General features: G+C 49.0%; 6 protein-coding genes across 6 annotated transcripts; 3 read left to right on the top strand and 3 right to left on the bottom strand.

Annotated features, from left to right (window-relative positions):
- Nucleotides 1–336: 336 nt before the first annotated feature.
- Nucleotides 337–2,766, top strand: HOO65_040550 (uncharacterized protein; the record flags this gene model as incomplete). Its single annotated transcript, XM_071002617.1, has 2 exons — nucleotides 337–883; nucleotides 1,322–2,766. The coding sequence occupies 2 exons, from the start codon at nucleotides 337–339 to the stop codon at nucleotides 2,764–2,766; spliced, it is 1,992 nt and encodes a 663-aa protein (XP_070859393.1).
- Nucleotides 2,767–4,600: 1,834 nt separating this feature from the next.
- Nucleotides 4,601–8,485, bottom strand: HOO65_040549 (Transforming growth factor-beta receptor-associated protein 1; the record flags this gene model as incomplete). Its single annotated transcript, XM_071002506.1, has 3 exons — nucleotides 4,601–7,708; nucleotides 7,802–8,202; nucleotides 8,323–8,485. The coding sequence occupies 3 exons, from the start codon at nucleotides 8,483–8,485 to the stop codon at nucleotides 4,601–4,603; spliced, it is 3,672 nt and encodes a 1,223-aa protein (XP_070859392.1).
- Nucleotides 8,486–9,275: 790 nt separating this feature from the next.
- On the top strand, nucleotides 9,276–11,620 carry HOO65_040548 (Protein CASP; the record flags this gene model as incomplete). Its single annotated transcript, XM_071002631.1, has 3 exons — nucleotides 9,276–9,393; nucleotides 9,465–9,632; nucleotides 9,681–11,620. The coding sequence occupies 3 exons, from the start codon at nucleotides 9,276–9,278 to the stop codon at nucleotides 11,618–11,620; spliced, it is 2,226 nt and encodes a 741-aa protein (XP_070859391.1).
- Nucleotides 11,621–11,908: 288 nt separating this feature from the next.
- HOO65_040547 (uncharacterized protein) lies at nucleotides 11,909–12,842 on the bottom strand (the record flags this gene model as incomplete). Its single annotated transcript, XM_071002973.1, has 3 exons — nucleotides 11,909–11,951; nucleotides 12,005–12,560; nucleotides 12,629–12,842. 3 exons carry the CDS (start codon nucleotides 12,840–12,842, stop codon nucleotides 11,909–11,911), a joined length of 813 nt encoding a protein of 270 aa, XP_070859390.1.
- Nucleotides 12,843–15,189: 2,347 nt separating this feature from the next.
- Nucleotides 15,190–16,095, top strand: HOO65_040546 (uncharacterized protein; the record flags this gene model as incomplete). The annotated part of the gene is made up of 1 exon (XM_071000679.1): nucleotides 15,190–16,095. The coding sequence occupies one exon, from the start codon at nucleotides 15,190–15,192 to the stop codon at nucleotides 16,093–16,095; it is 906 nt and encodes a 301-aa protein (XP_070859389.1).
- Nucleotides 16,096–18,482: 2,387 nt separating this feature from the next.
- On the bottom strand, nucleotides 18,483–19,655 carry HOO65_040545 (UPF0613 protein PB24D3.06c; the record flags this gene model as incomplete). The annotated part of the gene is made up of 3 exons (XM_071002886.1): nucleotides 18,483–18,771; nucleotides 18,838–19,103; nucleotides 19,170–19,655. The coding sequence occupies 3 exons, from the start codon at nucleotides 19,653–19,655 to the stop codon at nucleotides 18,483–18,485; spliced, it is 1,041 nt and encodes a 346-aa protein (XP_070859388.1).
- Between the last annotated feature and the right edge of the window lie 813 nt (nucleotides 19,656–20,468).

Below are 20,468 nucleotides of genomic sequence, written 5' to 3'. Positions count from 1 at the left end.
TTTGCTCGCTCCGGTCAATTGCACACCGTCTGTACGCCTGGCTTACGGCAACACAAGCTTTGTGCTTTTTCTTTTTCTCTATTCCTCGCTGATACCCCTCACTGCTGATTTCTATTCAACTAACACGACTTTGACATAGGCCTAAAGTCCTTTCGTTTAAACTGCTTCTGACTGCCCTTTTCCTGCACTCGGTCTTGCAACATTCCTCACATCATCTACCACTAACAGCTTGGCTCCTTCGGTCAATCTACATCCATATACACCTCTCACTCACTCTTTCCTCACGTTAACACACACACACACACTCATACCCTCTCTCTCTTCTCGTCTTTCACAATGTCAACACCTCCGACGCAACAGTCTCCTGAAGACCTGAACAGCATATTCTTCCAAACCACCGCTGCCTTTTCTTCCCCTCCCATGGCTGCCCCCTTCTTCAACGGCTCAATGCCCACCACCATGCCCATGCCCTATGAGCAGTCTCCCTCAGCATTATTATTAGACACCACCGGCCTCGGCGTCCAACCATCGCCTAACGGCATGTTCGACGAGACGGCCCTGACCCGTTCTGCCTCTATTGGATCCATGTCGAGCGCTGGTACGCCCGAATCCCACTTTGCGTCCATGGTCATGCCCGTGATGCCCTCTCTTCCGCAGACTCAGAGCCACCAGCAACAACCACAACATCCGAATCAACACCACCAGTCCTTCCACAGCCAGCAGACCCACCAATGGATACCATTAACAGTGGACAACAACGGGCTCAATTTCGGCCAGAATGAGTACCAGTTGTCTTCTACCGGCACGGAGTTCAACACCGTGTATCATAACGTGCCCATGGGCCAAGATCTGAGCAAACAGGCCAGTTTTGGTCCTTCGAGTGGTAAGTCTCGATATCCTCTCTCCTCCCTCCCTCCTTCTCCCTCTTTTTTTCCTTCTGGGCCGAGCCCGAGTCAAGCAATGGGGGGGCCAATGCTCGTCATAACGCAAGGCCTTCTCCCTAAAAGTAAAATGCCCCACATTTAATTTAGCGCTCTATTTAGCGCTATTTTTCTCTTGCATTAGTGGCTTCAGTGGGCTTGAACTGGGCTTGGTAGCCCTGAATACCCTAAATTCGGAGGTGTCGGGCCCCTTGATCTACTGCTGGCTTCCCTATTGGCTTTCTCCAAGTTTTGCATATGACCTATATCTTGCAGGCTTCCTCTTCCAAATCCTGCTCACCCTTTTCACTGCTTTCACATCACGCAACTCGCAAGAAAAGCGTGGCTCTTCTTCCCATCACCATAGCTATACTTCATAATCTCTCTCGTGATTTCTGTAGCCACCACTAACATGGACCCGTTTCTCGCCTGGACAGTTCCCGACTCTCTCATGATGGCCAACGACGGCCAGATGCCCATGCCTTTGAACACCATGCATTTTGCTACCCCCATGTCCACCAACACCGGCATGACCTCTCCGCAGATGGTGCCCACCTCGCCCATGGGTACCGTCTACCCCCAGCACAACGTCTTCCCCCAGTCTCAGGCTCCTTTGCAGCCCTTCTATGGGTCTAGCTCTTCTAGACGGCCTAGCACCATGACCATCAGCTCGCCTGGAGCCGGTAACAGTGATGACAACGGCTCACATCAGAAGCAAATGTGCACTCAGTGCAACAAGAAATTCAAGGACCTGAAGGCACACATGCTCACTCACCAGGAAGAGCGTCCTGAAAAGTGCCCTATTGTCACCTGTGACTACCACACCAAGGGCTTCTCCCGTCGCTACGACCGGAACCGCCACACCCTGACTCACTACAAGGGCACCATGGTCTGCGGCTTCTGCCCAGGCTCTGGCTCAAGTAAAGAGAAAACGTTCAACCGCGCTGATGTCTTCAAGCGCCACTTGACGGGCATGCATGGTGTTGAGCAAACTCCTCCCAACTCACGTCGTCGTGGCTCTGCAGCCATGGGTGCCGACAGCAGCGAGCCCCTCACTGACTGCGCTGCCGATGCCACTGGCAAGTGTTCTACTTGCCCTCGCCGCTTCCGCTCTCCCCAAGACTTTTACGAGCACCTGGATGAGTGTGTCTTGCGCATCGTACAACAAGAAGACCCTGCTGAGGCTATCAACGCCCAGTGCCTGTCAATGGTGGAAAACGACAACGATGTTGTTGCCACACTAGAGCGCAACAAGGTGCCTCTGCCGAGTGAGGCCGTGGCTCACAACGACGACGATTGCTCTGATGTCGAGGACAACGATGAGGCGGGCAACGCCGAGGGCTCTGGTGCTCTTGACTCTCTGCTCGATGGTGTCAAGACTAGCGCTACCACATCGGCTGCCAAGGCCAAGACCAACCCCGCAAACGGCGTGCCAAAATCACGGGGCATGACCTACTCGCGCGGCGGTATCTCTATGAACCGCCCGCGTGGCCGCAAGCCTCGCCGCGAGTACCCGTCGTCGTGGGGCTTTGACAAGGGCCAGATGAACACCAAGAAGCGCGTGCTTGCTGTTTTCGAGGGCCAGCGCCGTATCGCCAAGGATGACATGATGGTCAGCAACGAGCATGAGGTCCGCTTTCGCCTGGCTGACGGCAAAACCTACGTCACTGATTTTGATGTGCAGACCATTCGTCGCGCAGAGGGATGGCTTGACGCTACAGAGGAAGAGAAGGGCCCGTGGGTCTCGGATGACCCCACGGAAGAAGACCGCCAGACCATGATAGCCATCATGGAGCAGCAGCAGCAAGCCCAGCACATGCAGATGGCCCAGATGCAGGCTTTGTAAGCCAGACTCTCCATCTACTTAACTACCTTTCTTGCGTGTCTTTTTCTTTTTTTCTTTTTCCCCCATTTCTCTTCTCTTGTTTCTTTTCCAACATCTTATTCTCTTCTCTTTATACGGCCTGCTCAGTGTGGCCATGATGACGCATTTATGATATATCCAAACTTTCTATCTGTTTCTTAATATTCCAGCCTCACTCTCGATGGGCCGGATCACGGGCTTGGGTACTCGGTTGCGAGATACCCGTGGCCTCGGTTCCGTTGTGGCGAGACTGCGGAAGAGGACGATATCATCTATTGGTGCTAGCTTCGTCTCTTTCACATTTTTTTCCTGGTTTTATATTCTTTTCTTTTTATCCCCCTTTTCAATGTCGGATTATTGGTAGCTGATACGGGATAGACGGCCGGTCAGCAGAGCCCAGCTTGTCTTAGCCGGGCTGGTGGAGGGTTATACGGAGGGGAGGAAGGTAGGGGTAGTCATACAGTAATATTACTAGGGAATCGGCGTTCTCTGTTGTCGGTTGGGTTCGGGTTCTGTGGGGGTTTCAATTATTATTATCCCTCTGTTTTATACCAAAAGGTGAGGGGCCGGTGGAATCCGCGCTCTGGTTCTCGTGGTGTTTGTGTCCTTTTTTCTTTTTCTCTTTATTTTTGTTTTATTTTTTGCTTGACTGTCTTGGTATAGCTTTGATACCACTGTTACTTGTGGCAAGCGGGTTCTGGGATGCTGTACGGCGATTTGTATTACAATACAGGCGTCGGTATACGATGGCGCATATTAGGAAAACTTTGATTACGTGTTTTGAAATAAAATGAAGCATAAGTGCTCTTGAATCATGACCCGATCATACCATGATGCGTTTTGGGAGGAGGGGCAAGGTTGTGATTGTGTGACACCTACGCATAGCTCTAGTCTTGGTTGGGTAGTCTCGATGTTCATCGCACTAACTAAATACGAGAGGCTAAGTAAGCCAACTTGTTGGTCTTCAGTTATACTCATACTCATCTGCACAAGTCTAACATTTATTGCCTATATTTTTCAATGGGAAATAGGTCTGGTCTCACTTTGTGCATCGCCCTTGTGGGCCCCGACTCTGACGTGAAGAATATATTCTCTAGCATTGGCGTCATCTTCCGATGACACCATAAACTAGAGTGGCTACAACGTTCATGGCATGTTCGTTCCCGCCTCAGACCTTTTCTGCTCAAACCGCTGGCCATTGTTCTTGGCAAGCCCCAGGCCGAGGACAAACACTGGCTGTCTAGCCACCGCCTGTAACTGTAGGACACAAACCTCCTGGCCTGAGTATGTAGAGCGCAGCCCTCTGCCTGCTGCGCTAAGGCAATATACCAGAGAAGAGGACAAGGACAGGGCACCAGTCATACACTTGATGTCTATCATGTCACTATAACTGACTACTTACTCTGCATCCAAACTTTTGGTGACACTAAAGAAAAAAAAGTCGAAAAAAGTACCCCAGAAAGCTCGCTAGGCCTAGAGCTGTGTACGTCGGAGTCGGAGCATGAAGTAGATATGTTTTTTGGCCGTGGGTGTTTCCTACAGTAGAATTCAATGTGTATGTAGGCCTTGCGTAAACACCCTGCCGACCGCCTTCTTTATATCTGCCTGCCGTGCCGTTGGATGTCGTGATAGCATGCGAATCTGCGTGCGTCCACTGGCGTGATGCCTTGCCTATTTTAATAGTGTGTGTGTGTGATTAAGAAAACTCAAGTTGACAATATGCACACCACTAGTATAGAAGACAACGCTAATTTCGTAGGAGAATGAAAATGTGGTGTAATTATACATTATCCCCCACATTACTAGACCGCCTGCCTTATGTTGTATTATCGCTCTCCTTGGCCTCTTTTACTGTTGGTCCCGCGCGAGCTCGTGCTTCGATCAGCTCTTCGGAGATCCTTAGACTCTGAGCTGCACAAAGAGCCTTTTGCACCATAGCCTGATGTTGTTCCCTCACTATCCTACGTAGTGCCCCGATAAGAAACGGACCAAGTGGCTCAAGCGGCCACGAGTCAGGGACCCTTTCGAGCACCTGCTTGAGCTCAAACCACGGACCATATCGTTCGAGGAGAGTACTGGTCTGCTCGACTCTGTGATTGGAATTTTCAATGACAAGGAACTCTCCAAGCAAAATTAGAAACAGGCTCTTTTGCTTCTTAAAAAGTGCCTCGCTATCTGCAAATTCGTCCTGGTCCTCGATTGAGTCCGTCATGGGGAAATTATGGCTTGTAGGTGATGCCAAAGTTTGCTGTAGTGCCGAGTACCGTGAAGGACTTCCGTAGATGCTCCGGCCTCCCCGGATACAATATGTTACTGCCGTGTCATAGTCTCCGAGGGAATGTACTAGAAGGCGAATGGCTTCTGAGTGTTGTTTCGCTTTTCCTGCCAAAATGATTGTTTCTGGGACAAGCAGATCCCCTGGGAGCTCTGCAATACGTCGATGGATGGCCTCAGCATCATATCCTCTCGCAGTGCTGAGTAGCTGCAATAGCCGGAGCCGATTACGCCATGCTTCGTCTCCATCTTGCACCAGGTTGTCTGCTAGGAAGCGTCCGTAAGAAGGCTTTGGAGGTTGGAGGGCTCTGTAAGCGGTGTAAGTCGCTGCAAGGGCTTCTCTGTTCTCTTTCGACGCTTGCAAGTGGCCAAAAACAGAGTCAAGAAAGTAGGAAATAAGGTCATTGATGTACAGGCTGTGGCCCTTGGTAAAGACCATATGCTCTAGGTACGCTTTGACAGCACCCGGAGCCTTGGCCTTGAGCATATGGACAACGTCTGTAGGCTCAAAACGGGGGCCCACAATGCCATTCTTGGCCCTTTTCTCCTCGGCAAAGACTTCAACACCGAGAGCTGGATTTCGATTTGCAAGCCAAAGGCCATATTCCCGAACGAGATCTAGATTGCCGACCTTGGAAAGGTAGTCTCGGACCCTTTGCTCTCCGTCCATCAGTTCACCGCCTTCGTCTACCTCGCCTTCAACAATGCGCTTCCAGGTGGCTAGGACTTCCCTGGCCATTTTGCGGCTTTGGTACAAGCGACTAAGAACGAACAGCCGGTTGTACGCTTCAAGCATTTCCACGGCGCGATCAAAGCAGTCAATGCCTTTGTCAACTACCTCATAGAGCTCAGCTCTGGGACTCCGGCTACTCTTGGCTAAGCCTACCGGCGAATGCTGGTCGATCTCAAGAAGGACTAGCAGCAGAGCAGCATCGACAGTCTGGAACACTTCCTTCTCCCCCGCAACACTGCCAAAGCCTTTTCTTCGACGCCAGGCAACAAGAAAGCGACGCAGAAAGTGCAGCACTTGGGAAGAAAGATGCTCGATTGCAGGCACAGGTTTCCCTTGGTGCATAGGTACGGGCTGGTTGGACAGGTAGTGGATGACAGCTTCCCGGACTCCACCAAATACCCATATGCCCATTTTGCTCTCGATGATTTCGTTGCAGACGCCAGGAATGAGCGAGAGGACGACACGAGGGTCGAGTACACTCTCTACGAGAATTTCTTCGAGGCTCTTGATCTCAGCATCAGAAAAACACAGGTCTGGGTTTTGCTCTGCGCCTAGGAGCTCGAACAATAGAACCAAACCCGCCCTCTGCCTAAGATAGTTGAAGGTGAGGAACTCGAGTTCTGATCGGGCTTCGCGGTTCTTGAAAGACTCCATAAGGGCGAAGCCTGGCCGCTGATTTATCGGTGATTTTGTCTGATTTGCTCCTATCTCAAAGGTCATGCTTAGGTGCAGCTCAGCTTCTAGTCGCAGTAACAGGGGGTTTCGTACTGCCCACCATATGTGATTCCCAGACCAGACTGCTATGCGCGAAGCGCCATTTGCTAGTCTTTGCACAAAGTCCCTTTCGTCTTTGACTCTCTTCTCTTCCCAATTATCTGGAGCTCCTTCTTCATTCCGGTCATCTCTCTCTTGGGCGCCTTGCCCATCGGTGGCCAGGTTCCGGAGCGAGAATATAGTTTCGCCTTTTTTGCGCTGCCCAAATGGGAAAAACCTTTTTTGGCCAAGCCTTTCCACAATCTCGGGAAACGTGACTCCGCTACCGTCTAGTAAGGTCTTTACACCAACAAGAGCATGTGAGTCTTGTGCTATTGGAGGCTCAAGCCATTGCTTTTCAGGCATGGCTTGAGACCCTGCATCTGTCCGTTGAATTTCCAGGCCATAGTGAGGGCCGTCTTCAAAGTCACGAGAAATGGATGCTATGATGTAGGCCTCCTCCTCTACCACAAAGGGGGACATGGACTGCAATAAATTCTCGGGTGGCTGCCCGTTATCAACCACAATCTGTTTGGGGTATCGGTCAAACTTGATCGTTGGCCGGGTAGGATCACCATCCAAATTGACAAACATGCCAATGCCAGGATCTACCGGGCTTGTTCCTATAACTAGTAGGAATTCCTCTTTTGTTGGTGATACAATGTGTCCCTTGAGAAAACCAGATTGCCTTTGTTTGGCAGCGTTGGTGTTGCCATTGGCTGGAGTGGTAGACCGTTGCGGAGTGCTTGCAGCAGAGGAAGGCCCATCGTGTGGTAACTGTAGAGTGCTTGCGTTCTCTGGATCTGGAGTTTTTGGTGGCGGTGGCGGTGGTGGCGGTGTGGTAGAACCGGATGTTGTATCTGAGCTGATTCTGGAATATATCGATGCGCCCAAGCTCGTGCTCCTGTTATGGACGTTAGGGGGAGTTTGGGGTTTCTTGTGGGCAGAAGAGTTGCTTCTCACAAGCCCTTCGCTAGAATTCCCCCCGATAGCCTGTGTGCGACCCATATCCCCAGATGATATAGTGTCATCGAGAGAGAAGATAGGCATGAGGGGGATCTTGAGCTGGTGGTCAATGTCTAGAAGAGCGTAGCTGCGATTATCCGCAACACATGCAATCGAGTCTCGGCGGATAGACATAGTGCTTCCGGCAAAGTCGATATTCTAAGAGACCCCGCATTAGTACATTTTTGCTGTGGTTGGCGGGGGAGAGCTCTAATCTTGGACACTATTTGGCCCGAGCCAAAAAATACTCACCCTCACCAGTTTGGCCTCGTCTAGAATCCGCACGATCTGTATGCGCTTGTTCAAGGACATCATCAGTGTCACTCCTGGTTTTCCATCATATCCGTAATCATCCGGGTCTCTACTTTCGTTTAAGTCTACACCACCGATCCAGTTGCAGTTCTTGACTTGCAACGTGCCTAATGCGCGACTAAACTCGGGCAGCATGTAGAAGGTGACAGTCCAGTTGCACAGCACACATGCTTTGCCAACTTTTGGGAGCAGTAGGATCTGTTGTACACCGGGTCGCGATCCCGGGGCGGAGTTTGTCGACTCGGCATAATCGGGCTCGAGCCGGGAGGCCATTATGAAGGACGACGAGGACGACGCATCGGAGGAGTCAGCGGGGATGTGCACAAAGTGTAGTAATTGGCCTGCGGAGGTGCCAATGTACAAGTTATTATCTACGGGCCAGCCAAGCCGGATAAAAGGTTAGAGAAGGAACTCAAGAGTATGGAGACAGCCTAAACACCAACAGATAGTTCAATACTAACCATAAAATTCGATGCAGTTAATCTTGATGCCATCCGACATGCCCTCGGTAGCTAGGGGCACCTCGTCCATCAACGTGCGCAATACAAACGGGCCATCTTCGGAGGTTGCCGATATAGGAGCGACAGGCAATGGCTTCTCAGCATCGACTTCGTCTCCAGACATTTCGTCGGTGTTGCAGGCGTGCTCAAGGAGAGAGAAACAAAATAGCGGCGGACAAGAATGGACACTTGTTATGAGCAGATGTGCATGGCTGGTAGTGTGCTATCGGCAATATTGAGACGATGCAGTGGGAGAGGGGAGATCTTTCCGAAACTGAATTTCAGGTCTTTCGAAGCTACAGGCGCATTTGGCGCGTCATGTCAGGCTTCTGGAAAGCTAAAGCTTCAGGGAACAAAGTGGGTGGGCGATCGATGACGATCCTAGCCAGGCAAGGCTGTGCTTTGCTTTGCATGCATACTAAAAGTGTACGTACTAAAATATGCTAGCGATCCTGTGCTATTTGAGACTTTATTAGTGAGTAGCCCACTGTAGCTATAGGGAGCTCGTTCAAAGTGCCCCTAAACCTCCCCTGTCTTGCTTGGCTCATGGCCCCATAACTTGAGTCTCCCCATGCTTTCTAGTCTAGCCAATGAGAAGCGTCCAAGCTAGTCCTCCATAGTCAAACGAATCCCAAACGAACACGCCGCTTCACTCTGCTAATGCTGGGCTGGCTTCCACACTAAGTACGAAGAATACAGAAAGCTCTGCTCGCAGAGTTTGCATCGCATCTTTATTGAGGCCTTTGTACTTGCTTGCAGCTTGCGCCACTTCAGCCTGTGCATTTCTTTCATTTCCTAGATATAATAACCTCACTCTCGCCTTGCCTCTAACCTATTATCCATTGTGCCTTCACGTTCCCTAATACAGCCAGTCAGCCAGCCCATAACACGCATCGATCGCATCTTTCTTTCATATGTCTGTCGCCGCCGATCTGGCCGCCGTTGAGGCGTCAATCTCCAATCCCGCTGCCAACTCTGGCGCCGACAACCCCCAAACAAACAAGTTCCAGGAGGCTATTTCAGCCTGGAGGGGTGTGTATCTCCAGCCAGCCAATACTGGGTGCTATCCCATCGATACCCAAAGCTATACTAACGCTTTACAGCTGTTGATCTTAATACGCTGGTCACTGGCCTTGATACAACGGCCTCGGACATCGTCACCTACCAACGAGACTCGACCATACAGCGCAAAGAGCTTGCGCAGAAGACAAAGGACTTTCGCAAAAGCGATGACGCTACGAAGCTCTCTGAGATCAAGGGCCTACTCAAAGGTTAGCCGCCGAAGACACCATTCAACGTCCAACGTATAATCTGTATAGGTCATCCTAACCTTTCTTCTCTGCTAGCCTACCAAACGTTTATCGATCTCCTTACAAATCATTCTAAAGCCATCAACTCCAATTTCCTTAAAGCTTATACGTCTCTCTCCGAAGTACCCGACCCGTACCCTTTACTCGAAGCCTCAGTTGACTCTATGCTTATCGCCGAAGATACACTCCCAAAGCTCACCGAAGAGAACGGCCGTTTACAAAAGTCTATTACGAAACTGACATCGCAACTTGAAGAGACCGAGGCGAACCTACAAACAGAGCGAAATGCCCGCAAGGATCTCGAGGCCAACTTAGAGAAGCGTGTCAAGGATGTCGAGTCTTCTTGGACCCTCGCCACAGAGGAGAAAAAGGGGAACTGGGAGGCCAAAGAGAAAGCCCTCGAGGAAAAGATAGAGAGCCAGGAACAGCTTATTCGCGAAATCAAAGCTAGTTATGAGGTCAATCAACGCCTGGGCGAAGGCGCCTCAGAGCCCACTACTAGTTCTGGTGTCACCAGCGCGGAGCTTCGGATGCTGCACTCAGACCTAGAACGCGCTTCCTCTAGACTGACTGAGGTCGAGGCCCGAAATGAACAGTTGCGCATTGAACTTGCCCAGGCAAAATCAGAAGCCTCATCTCAAAAGACATCGGGTTCGCTTGAAGATGATCCGGGTTATATGCGTATGCGCAATGAGAACTCTTCCTTGATACGCAAACTTGACGCATCGCGGGTGGAACGTGATGGTATCCGCCGTGAGTTTGATGGCAAGTTCCGAAACATTGAGCGCGAGATTGCCCATTTGAAAGAGGAGCGCGACTCCCTCAAACACAAGGTTGAGAGGTGGAGTGATTATGAAGATGTCAAACAAGAGCTGGAAGTTCTGAAGAGCATCGAGTTCTCTACTGGCGACGACGACGAGGGACAGGACTCTCTCGATACTAGCGATCCCAAGGCCAAAGGCGACACCCTTGAGAAGCTCCTGCTGGCGCGAAACAAAAAACTAAGTGACGAGCTCACAATTTTGCGTGTATCCCACCAAGATTTGCAAACGAGACTACAAACTTTGCAAAACGACATGGCCACTACCAAGGGCGAGCTAGTCAAGGCCCAGACCCTCAATGAGAAGCTTGAAAACGACCTGTCTAACTTCCAGGCCGAGCCTTCCAGCCACTTTTCTTCGGGCGCCTCTGTTGCTGGTACATACGTCAGTCGCTATTCGCCCTCGGTGATGGGTGGCCGTAAGGGCCGCGTTTCGCCCACATCATCCATCATCAGCGGTATGCCCGGTGAACGCGAATCACCTTTTGGCTCTCTTGCCCCCGGAAACGGCGCAAACAACTCCCAGGCCGGTGGAATTTTACCAATGATCACCGCGCAACGCGATCGCTTCAAAAAACGCAACGCACAGCTTGAACAAGAATTGCATGATACGCACCGCACTGTCTCTTCCCTTCGCCAGGAAGTCGCATCTCTGCAACGAGACAATCTCAACTTGTATGAGAAAACACGCTATGTGTCAACTTACAACCGTGGCGGTGGTGCAAGCCACGCTACCACATCGTCGTCAGCTGCCGCTACTACGTCTTCACTCAATTCCAACCCCTCAGCAGTCAATATTGGGAGCACCGGCAACCCTGGAATCGCCCTTGACCGTTATCGGAAGGCTTACGAATCCAATATCTCGCCCTTTGCTGCGTTCCGCGGTCGTGAATCTGCCCGAGCCTACAAGCGCATGTCTCTCCCAGAGCGGGTAGTGTATTCGATAACACGGATGGTTCTTGCATCACGAACTAGCAGAAACCTATTCGCCATGTACTGTCTTGCCTTGCACCTCCTAGTATTTTTTGTATTATTCTCTATGGACGAGTCGCCCGCAGTGCCGCTCCATGCAACGAGCAGCGATACAGACTGGAAGGCGAAAACAAAGGTGAATGGTGCACTGCCATGAGTCAGCACTGTTGTACGTGTCTAGGCCAAATGTAATTCTTGCTGTGTTGCTTTATTTTAGGATAGCGGGCGTTTTCTTGGGCGTCAGATTACGATTCATTTCATTCACATATGGATGTTCAATCATTGGTGAAGCCTTCTAGCTCGAAGTTGAATCATCTACATTATGAGACAAATAACAAGGTCCAGATCCCAACCATTATTATGTTGATAATAGACAAGCTCTTCATTAACTACTACTAGTTGTTGCTGATGCGCTTTCACTACTGGCTCACATTGGCCGAGAAATTCAAATCTCGACCGGTGGGGATGTTCTACCATAAAACCAATATCTAAAAATTCCGTTAGACATGGCCAACCAGAGCTAGGGAGAACGACGACTTACTCTGCAGAATATTCAATCGTGAATTTGGGTGCCAGGCCCTCGCACGTAGAAGGTGGCGAGCCACCCACGGTGTTGACGCGATAGATCTCACTAAACGAGGCTTTGAGAGCATCTCGAGTGATGAGCTTTAGCCATGCCACGGCTTTTTCGCCTGCCTGGCCTTTTGCGGCTGTACTTGGTGCTGGTACAGAAGAGTTCACTGAAAACTGCGCGCTTCCTAGGCCAATGTGCTCGAGAGAGAAGAAGGGTGCGTTGGCTGTGCTGTTGAGAGCCTGAAAATAGTGCAAACCCGAAGACTTGAGGCCCGTAGGGCCAAGATGATGCTGGTCCAGGGCCGTCCAGTCATCAAGTGCAAAGTGTACGGCAACCTTTGGGAGGATTGTGTTGAAGTCTGGGTACAACGTGCTAGGGCAAGTAGTGTTGAAAAGCGCGGCAACCGCGCCGGCTGCCTTGGGAACTGAGGATGAATCTGGAGTGTCACATGTGTAGTTCTGGGTGCCCCGGCCAATAGCGATGTGGATTAGAGAGAGATTGGTAGAGACTTCGGGGAGATCAGCTAGACAGGATGATTCTTCAGGGTTAGGGTTGTATTATTGAAAGAAGTTGGTGGCTATATAGACTTACATGAAGGGAGAGTGGCGTGCGAGGGGTTGCATCCTGGCGCAGAATCAAGGCTTTTGTAGGTTTGTATTTTGTGGGCAAGAAGATTGAAATACTCTGAAACAGCATCTAAAGCATCAAGGGGCGCTTTGTTGAGGACAAGATCACGATCGTTGGAGGGGACTGCTGCTATAGGGATAGCAGCAGTAGCAAGAATGTATAGGATAGAGGGCTTCATGTCTTTCGGAAGTACACGGTCGCGAAGAAAAAGAAATAAGAATCAGATGTATATGAGCGAATATAAAGCAAAAGAAGCAAGGGGAGCAAGGAAAACAAGCAGATATTATGTGATAACAGATTTTGTGAGCGAGACGAACAAGTCTCGATGAGGACACACAAGGAAGTGATGAGCACTCTACCCGCAGAGGATGGGTCCGTCATATATACTTTATTCTTCGGTCTCCATGAAAATCAATAAATAAACAATCCCTCATGTACTCCATGCCATCCTCTCGAGCGCCCAGAACTTCCTGACGACCATGGCCTATCCACATGGTGACCTCTCATCTCAGACCTATCCTTTCATTTGGGCCTTCTGCGGCTGGCTGTCGCACCCATGTCGTGCAAGCATCTGACTGGTAGCGCCGGCGCTTAAAAAGAGTCATGTTACATTTCCTGATTGATGCAGATTCTTGACAATGTAATTGGAAGACTTTAATAGGCAGAAGCTACTTTATGGCCTAAAATATCGAGCAAGACGCGTGGATGCAGATTTGCTGAGAGAAGTCTCATTTCTTAGGGTATCAGTGTGTATGCTACTGGTTGGTGATAAATATAGTAGCCATAAAGCAGATACAATGTACGTGGGCAAGTCAACAGATGACGTTGGAATTATGCAGCTAAGAAACGGCCGTCGAGCGGCTTAGGTTTTACTCGCTACGTACTATACAACTGCCATGATCTTCAGACGAAGGACAACTTGTGACCACGACCCAAAAGAAGTCTACTACGTACTACGAGGAATCCCATGCTGGAAAGAAGTTGTGGGAATCTTCATAGGCTCGATATCGTAGCATTGTGATGAGTAGGAGTTTTTTCCTTTTTGACAGCGGTGCAGAAAATGACAGCCAACAAGAATCTTCGCAGCCTTGTTATAAATCAATAGACCGTTCCTACTCTGATTCTCTCTCAAGATTCTTTGCAAACATCTGTAGTGGCGTTTTGTCATGGGCTTAAGCGACGATGCAACCTGATGGTATTCCCTGCCAATAGCGCTATGAGTATGCTAAAAATAAATAGACCCAGCCCCCTAGTTTGCCAAGTTCTTCGCACCCCTGCAAGCCAGCTAAATGGAATGGGAGAGAGCGGCTAGGAGAGTTAGTATTGATATTGGGGTTGTCTACTAACGTTTGTGGAACGTCAACTCCGGTTCAACTTTTTGAACATAACTTCGTGTTTATAGACAACTCATATGAACGTTTCGGACCTAACAACCAGTTTTTCAGTTGATAGGCTGTAGCGGATAGATGATAGAAGCGCGGTTTACGCGTGACTTCCTATATTGGCCTGGTATGAGTCGACCACTAGAAAGAGGATTGACTGGATTTCCATCTTTAATAGGCCAATTACAAGTAGGAGAAATGGCGTTGTGTGGGTAGAATGGAAAAAGCACAGGCCACACGAGATTTTATGATGGCCTGGGGTCTAGGTTATGTGGGGTTCACGCCATACAGGTTGACTCGGTCGAAACGACTCGAATACGCGGGCACGGGCCAGCTAGGTTAGAAACGGAAGATGCGACACGCGTCACTTCCCCGTTTATCATCATCAACAAGAAACCTTGAACGGTAGATACTAAGATCTGTACCTGAATCTAAGCACTAAGCTGGGTTATTTGTACGTACGTAGCAAGGGTCATACATGGTCATGTTGAAGTGCTCGGGGACAGATAAAGTTATACAAGCTCCTAACTCTGTGCGAGGACTACGGAACTTGATCGTGAGTAGCTGGACAAGAATACACTTTTGCTGCCCATGAGGCTCTAAAAGAACACTCAGACCAAAACACAGAGTAGCTGCTTAAGCAAGTCCTTGAAAGAGATATTATCGTACCGGAGAAACGCGACACCCCCTTATGATATTGAATCAAAAGGGCCAGAAGCCACCAATCAACGTTCTAGACAACTGCTAGCCATTATTTACTTTAATACTAGTGAAAGGTACCTAAATGTACTGGATCAGTAAAACTCACCAAGAGTCTAGCCAATGGCGATTGGCGGACCTCTAGGACACTATTGGTAGTTGCCCTGTGAAGAATCTGAAAGCCTACTTCCTATCTAGGAGCCTAAGGTGCGATTGGCTGGCCGGGGGAAGTTACCTAAGCGGTGTTTACCGGCCAAGCATCTATAAGTAAGTTGGATCTCTTCTCTCTAGACCCCGTTCTTGCCTAACCTTTGTCTCCTTTAATTCTCCAGTTCACGCAACTACCAAAACTACACACTACTACCAAAATTTTACAAGCGCATCTAGCCTTCAAGCTTTTATTACGAAACCAAACCTGCCTACACTTTACGCCCACTTTATACAATGGAGATTGGCCGGCGAGATACATGGCTGGATCATCCAAAAGCAAAGCTCTCTGAGCTGTGCGATAAGATCTCTGCCGTTCTTCCAGCCTTTGAGACATTTCGCCCCTACATTCGAGTTGCTTTGGCATTCACTCGGCCACCCAGTAAGACTATCAATGATGGTTTCCTTGGGTTGGATCGTCTGTTGGAGATTCTGCCTCTTCGTAAAGAAGAGAGGGAGGCTCGCGAGATGTATCGCAAGATTGCCAGAGCGGCTGCCGCGGAAGGCTCTCTCCGGCTTACTGGCTGTCTCGGGAGAGCAGCTTCCCGGCGTCGCGACTTCAAAATTTCCCAGCCTATTGTATTGAAACAAACTGCAAGTAAAAGACTTGCTCTTCGTTATCTCCGTGATGAGTTCTATGCTAAGATGCAAGCTATTGAGGAAGAGTCCAAGAAGAATGCGACTAAAGAGCCCCATATTGGTGGGCCAGTGCGATCAAACCGTTTCATCAACCGTTTTGTACTTTCTACGGTGGTTGAAGACCCTCTTACTGCCATTGATAATGCTGCCGCCGCCGCCGCCGCTGCTTCTAAACCCAAATCTGCTCTTTCAAGAGGTCCTTTCCGGGTCGCTGGTGCGCCTAAACGTGTCCGATTCGGTCCTAGCGCCTTTTGTACCATCCCTACTCGTGAGGAAGAGGGAAATACCGAGATCACTTACACCGTTGCCTGCCCTGGTTATGATTTTCCTGAATATCTGGAGGAGATCTTCGAGTTCGAACAGATCCAAGTCGACCGTCCTTATCGTCAACAGCCCGCTGCTAACAGGTCCGGTGACAAACAATCTCAAGAGCCCCAGGCTGAAAGTGTTCAGTTGAACTCCGGTGAAAGCCAAGTCAACCATGCAACTATGAGTGTCGATTAAAGCAATAGCGGCCTTACTGCTGATTGTGATTTAGAATCTATAGCCCTTATCCGGGTACCTATGGCTGTTAGCAACCTTTCAGGGAGGCTCAAAGCCTATGGCTCTGACGTAGCTTCCAGCCAGTCTCGATCGACTCGGGAGACAGTCGCTACGTTGGTGATTCCCAAGCCAGTAGTTCTGTTGCGAGTCACTATGTCATCACCAGCTCTGATGACAATCATTTCAATGACGGACATTCAAACTCAACTGCTGCTGGGGTTTTTTAATGCCATTAGCGATGACATGTTGACTGCCGTTGACTGCAATGATGAGTCTGCCGATGAAATTATCGATCACTTTGGTGATGATGACTTGAGACCTCACAGCTTGCGAGATATCAGAGATTGGCGGGCCAGAGAAAGCAGTCGCGCTAATTCCCTCGCAACTATGCCGAGGCCTTTGGTGTTCATAACGACCGAGATTCTCCTATTCCCGTTACTTGTGAATACCATGCTTTGCTCATAGCTTGCTGCCCTGATGAATATCTCGCTGCTCCTACTTAGGCTCTTGGTAGCAATCACCAAACACCAGAGGGTCTTGCTTTAGCGAGTTTGCAGTTGCTGGCGATCCCCCTCCTCTTCGGAATGGCTCTCTCCCCAGGCTCTCTTGCTGCTCTTCCCCCTTAGCTTGCACCTCTACTGCTTGATAGGCTCTTTTAGGGGCCTCTATTTGAGTGGCCTTTCCTCTCAGACACTCGTTCTCGTTTCGCTCATTGTTCTAGCAATAGTTTGGATTATCGGCAGGCACCAAGGGACTCTCACGGCTATTGCGAGGGATTCAGAGGCCATTCTCCTAACGATGACTGATCCTAGTATGGCTAACTATTTATTCTTAGGTACTAACGCTACATGATGTCATAGCTTTTGAGTCCTTTGTTTTGGTAGTTCAGCTACCCAACCAAGGGCTATTCAATTGCTCCGACCCGTCGACATTTATTAGGATAATTTAGGACACCGCTCCCTTCTGTCGAGCCTGAATTGAGATATACAGCTAAGTTAATGTCCCTCCATGTTAATCTTTGAGCTAGCCTTGGAAAAACACCTCTACGATTGCTCTAGCTTGCTTTGACTCTATCCCCTTGAACAGTTTGTGGGAGCTGGCGTTTGAAAGTTCGCCGCTCCTTCTATCATGGCACAGGAAAATCGCAGTATTTCTCTATGGAACTAATGGCTCACCCTGTCTTTCCTAGTATGGGAGTTGATGTTCGGAAGATCCTTCTATTGTAATACCAATTTACTAACAAAAGAAACATTGATGTAGGGCCGCACCGCTGGAGTGTAAGCTCATTACCCTAGGAAGTGTTGTTATCACAATCGGTAAAACTCAAGTTCCCCTATAAGTCCCTGTTCCATTACGCTCCCGGGACTGATGCACTTCACTGACTGCAGCCATACCATATCATGCGTCAACTTCTTTTGCGGTAAGCAACCTAAGCTCAAATAATAAACGAACATGACTGCTAACCTTGTGGCTTCCCCTAACCCGATATCCTTTTTGACCCGTTGCCTTCTCTTAACAAGCCACCGGTACGTATTCAACTTGGGATGGTTCCATGAAGACTGCTAACTCAAGAGTATGAATATTGAATATAGAAGCTTGAGTTATGGAGATACAATTGGGGACCCTACGCTACTTTCTGGACGCCGTAGTGGATTGGTACAGGGCGTTGAGGTATGTGCAACTCAAAGTTCTTTTAATGGCCTGCAACTAATGCCCGACGTAGATGGAACTATCTTGCTTGCTGCTGTTTGCTTGCCTGGTTCCTTTTATACGCCGTGTGTTTTGTTTTGCTTTGCTTTTCGTATTTCCCGTTTTCAACATGTTCTTATTCCTTTTTTTTCTTGATTTTCTACATCTCCTTTGCAATATTAACATTCATGTGCTGTATTTCTCTCTTTTCACTGCACTCCATTATCTCGTAGTAGTCATGGAAAGCTTACATCCGGTGTCTTGGGTTATGTAGCTCCGAGCAGTCTAAGTAGGTGAAATACACACTCCTTGATAATTATTCAACTATTATGTATACTAGAGATGCTTGTGATGAGATAAACTTGCGACGCTCTGGGGCCTTTCTCGTCAGTGAGATGGACAAAGTTTCGATAGCCTTATTACTGCCCCTCTTCCACTGTCCGCGAAATCACTTTGACTTGCCCTGTCATACATGCTATTTCTCCTCTTCCGAAATAAAAAAGGCACCTTTATCACCCTGTTATTAGCGACAGCATTGCTATACTGTAGGTATTTGAGCGTGATATATTCAGGTCCCTTAAAACCAGGGGAAGAGTAGTGAATCTTGCCTCTCCCAGTACTTCCTGGCTCCCTGTTTTAGCGCCCATGCTTGCCTATTGCTACGATTGATTTTCAAGAGACCCCAGGAAATCGACTATGCGGTTGCAATACCACTCTGCAGAAACAGGTTTTGAGACGGCATGGTCTGCGCCCGGAATAACACCTGAGAGAGGGCTGACTAATGGCTCGATGGCTTTCCACTTCGAAATCAGCCCCTCCTTGTTGACAAACTCAGGCACAAACTCGTCCTCGCCACTATGGAGTACCATGGCTGGCTTGGTGAGTGACTTCCATATCTCGGAAACAGCGTCAAGGCTCAGGTCTGACGAGAAAAAGTCATCATCGCCACTAGGAATAGATGTTAAGTTAGTTGTTCTGTGCATCATGGGAGCAGAACTAGTGGGCTCGACTTACCCTACATCAACCAAGGACAAGAAGCGATAGACAGTGAACGGTGTATCGCGCATAGCCTCAGGCATCATCGATCTAGGCATCCATTCAAGCCCCTTGCCTTCAGCATCTTTGTCCCGTGCATAGATTATTGCTTGCTGGTAAGTTTCCATTTCTTCGGGCTTGACGGTAACATACATGAAAGCTTGACGGTCAGAGACAGGGCCTTGGAGAATGAAGCCATCAACGGAAGTAACTTTGTCTTTTAGCTTATTATACATCATAATGTCCTGAATTTTCAATTTGTCAGTACTTCGTCATCGACGTTCAAAGTAAATTACAGTAGCTAGACATACCTGGCAGCCAGTCGAGTGGCCAAGCAGAACAATCTTTTTCCGGCCAATCAGTCGAAGATAGTCGACCAAGGCACTGATATCATCCGCATCCTGTTGCAAGCTTGAATGGCCGTAAGAGTTGAACGAGCTTCGCATGCGAATTTCGAAGAGTGAATAACTCAGTTCCGGGGCGTTGAGCAAAGTGTCAGATATCTTGCGAGCAACACCCAGGGTGTGAGGCCCGCCACCAAGGCCTCCAATAACAATGATTGCATTTTCAGCATCCTGAGAGCCTGACTCGTAGGCACATGAATCAGGGGTAGGGGAGTCAAAGGGATGGACGGTGACTTGAAATGGTGCCATGGCGCGCTGGTTGGGTTGCTTAAGGCCAGGTTCATGGATTGGGTAGCTTGCGACTGGTTGGAGCTGTCCATTTGCATCCACCGTAGTTGCCAAAACTACATTTTGCGTAAAGGCAAATAGTAGGGTTATAAGCCAGGGTTGCATGGTACAGTAATATAGTATTATAGCCTCGACACTAGGCGTGTAAGGATAACAAAGAAGGTCCAATAGAGGCAATTCACGTGGACGATATAAGCGAAGATGCAAACAGACAATTGAGTGCAAGGCTTGCAAACAAGAATGTCTCGATTGGGAGTCTGGGGAATAGTTGCAGATGCTACAGAAAGACAATGTTTATATATGTGAAGATTTAAAAGGCTTCCAAACAAAGGTCAGCCAACGGATTGTTCAACAGGCCCGACAAGAACAATGTTGGACCGATGATGACAAACGATCTTGAAATTTTCAAGAAATATAGACGCAATAGCGCTAACGTAGGGCAAATGTATGGCCGCCATGTTCATTGTGCTGTCAAAGCGGAAAAGTCCCGTGTTATACGCTATTGCGAGGCCGTTGCGGTAACAAGCCAACAAACGCCAAAGCGGTTATAGTAAAAGGGGAGGGGAGAAAGAGAACACAAGGGCAACTACAGCGTCAAAGGGTGCATTTGATGTAGGCTCAAGTCTAGTAAATGCATGCATAAAATGGACGGGAATATCTATATACGACACTAGCCGAGCTTCGTCAGAACATGACTAAACAGACATGTCAGACACGTCGGACAGGTAACTGTAAACCCAAGTATATATATCTCATAGTTGAAGTACTCGAGGGTTGACGAAGGACAGAGACGATGGAATATAAGCATTTCTACAACAAGCCTCCCGCTTTTTGCCTTTGAAGTAGTCGGAGCCGCTAACATCGTACTGGGTAGCATCAACCAAGCAATGGCGGAAGCTTTGTACCTGAGGAACATCT

The sequence above is a fragment of the Ceratocystis lukuohia genome (assembly GCF_044167205.1).
Source record: "Ceratocystis lukuohia strain C4212 chromosome Unknown Supercontig4_pilon, whole genome shotgun sequence".
NCBI classification, from domain to species: Eukaryota; Fungi; Ascomycota; class Sordariomycetes; order Microascales; family Ceratocystidaceae; genus Ceratocystis; species Ceratocystis lukuohia.
This window is presented reverse-complemented; position numbering and strand designations above follow the sequence as displayed.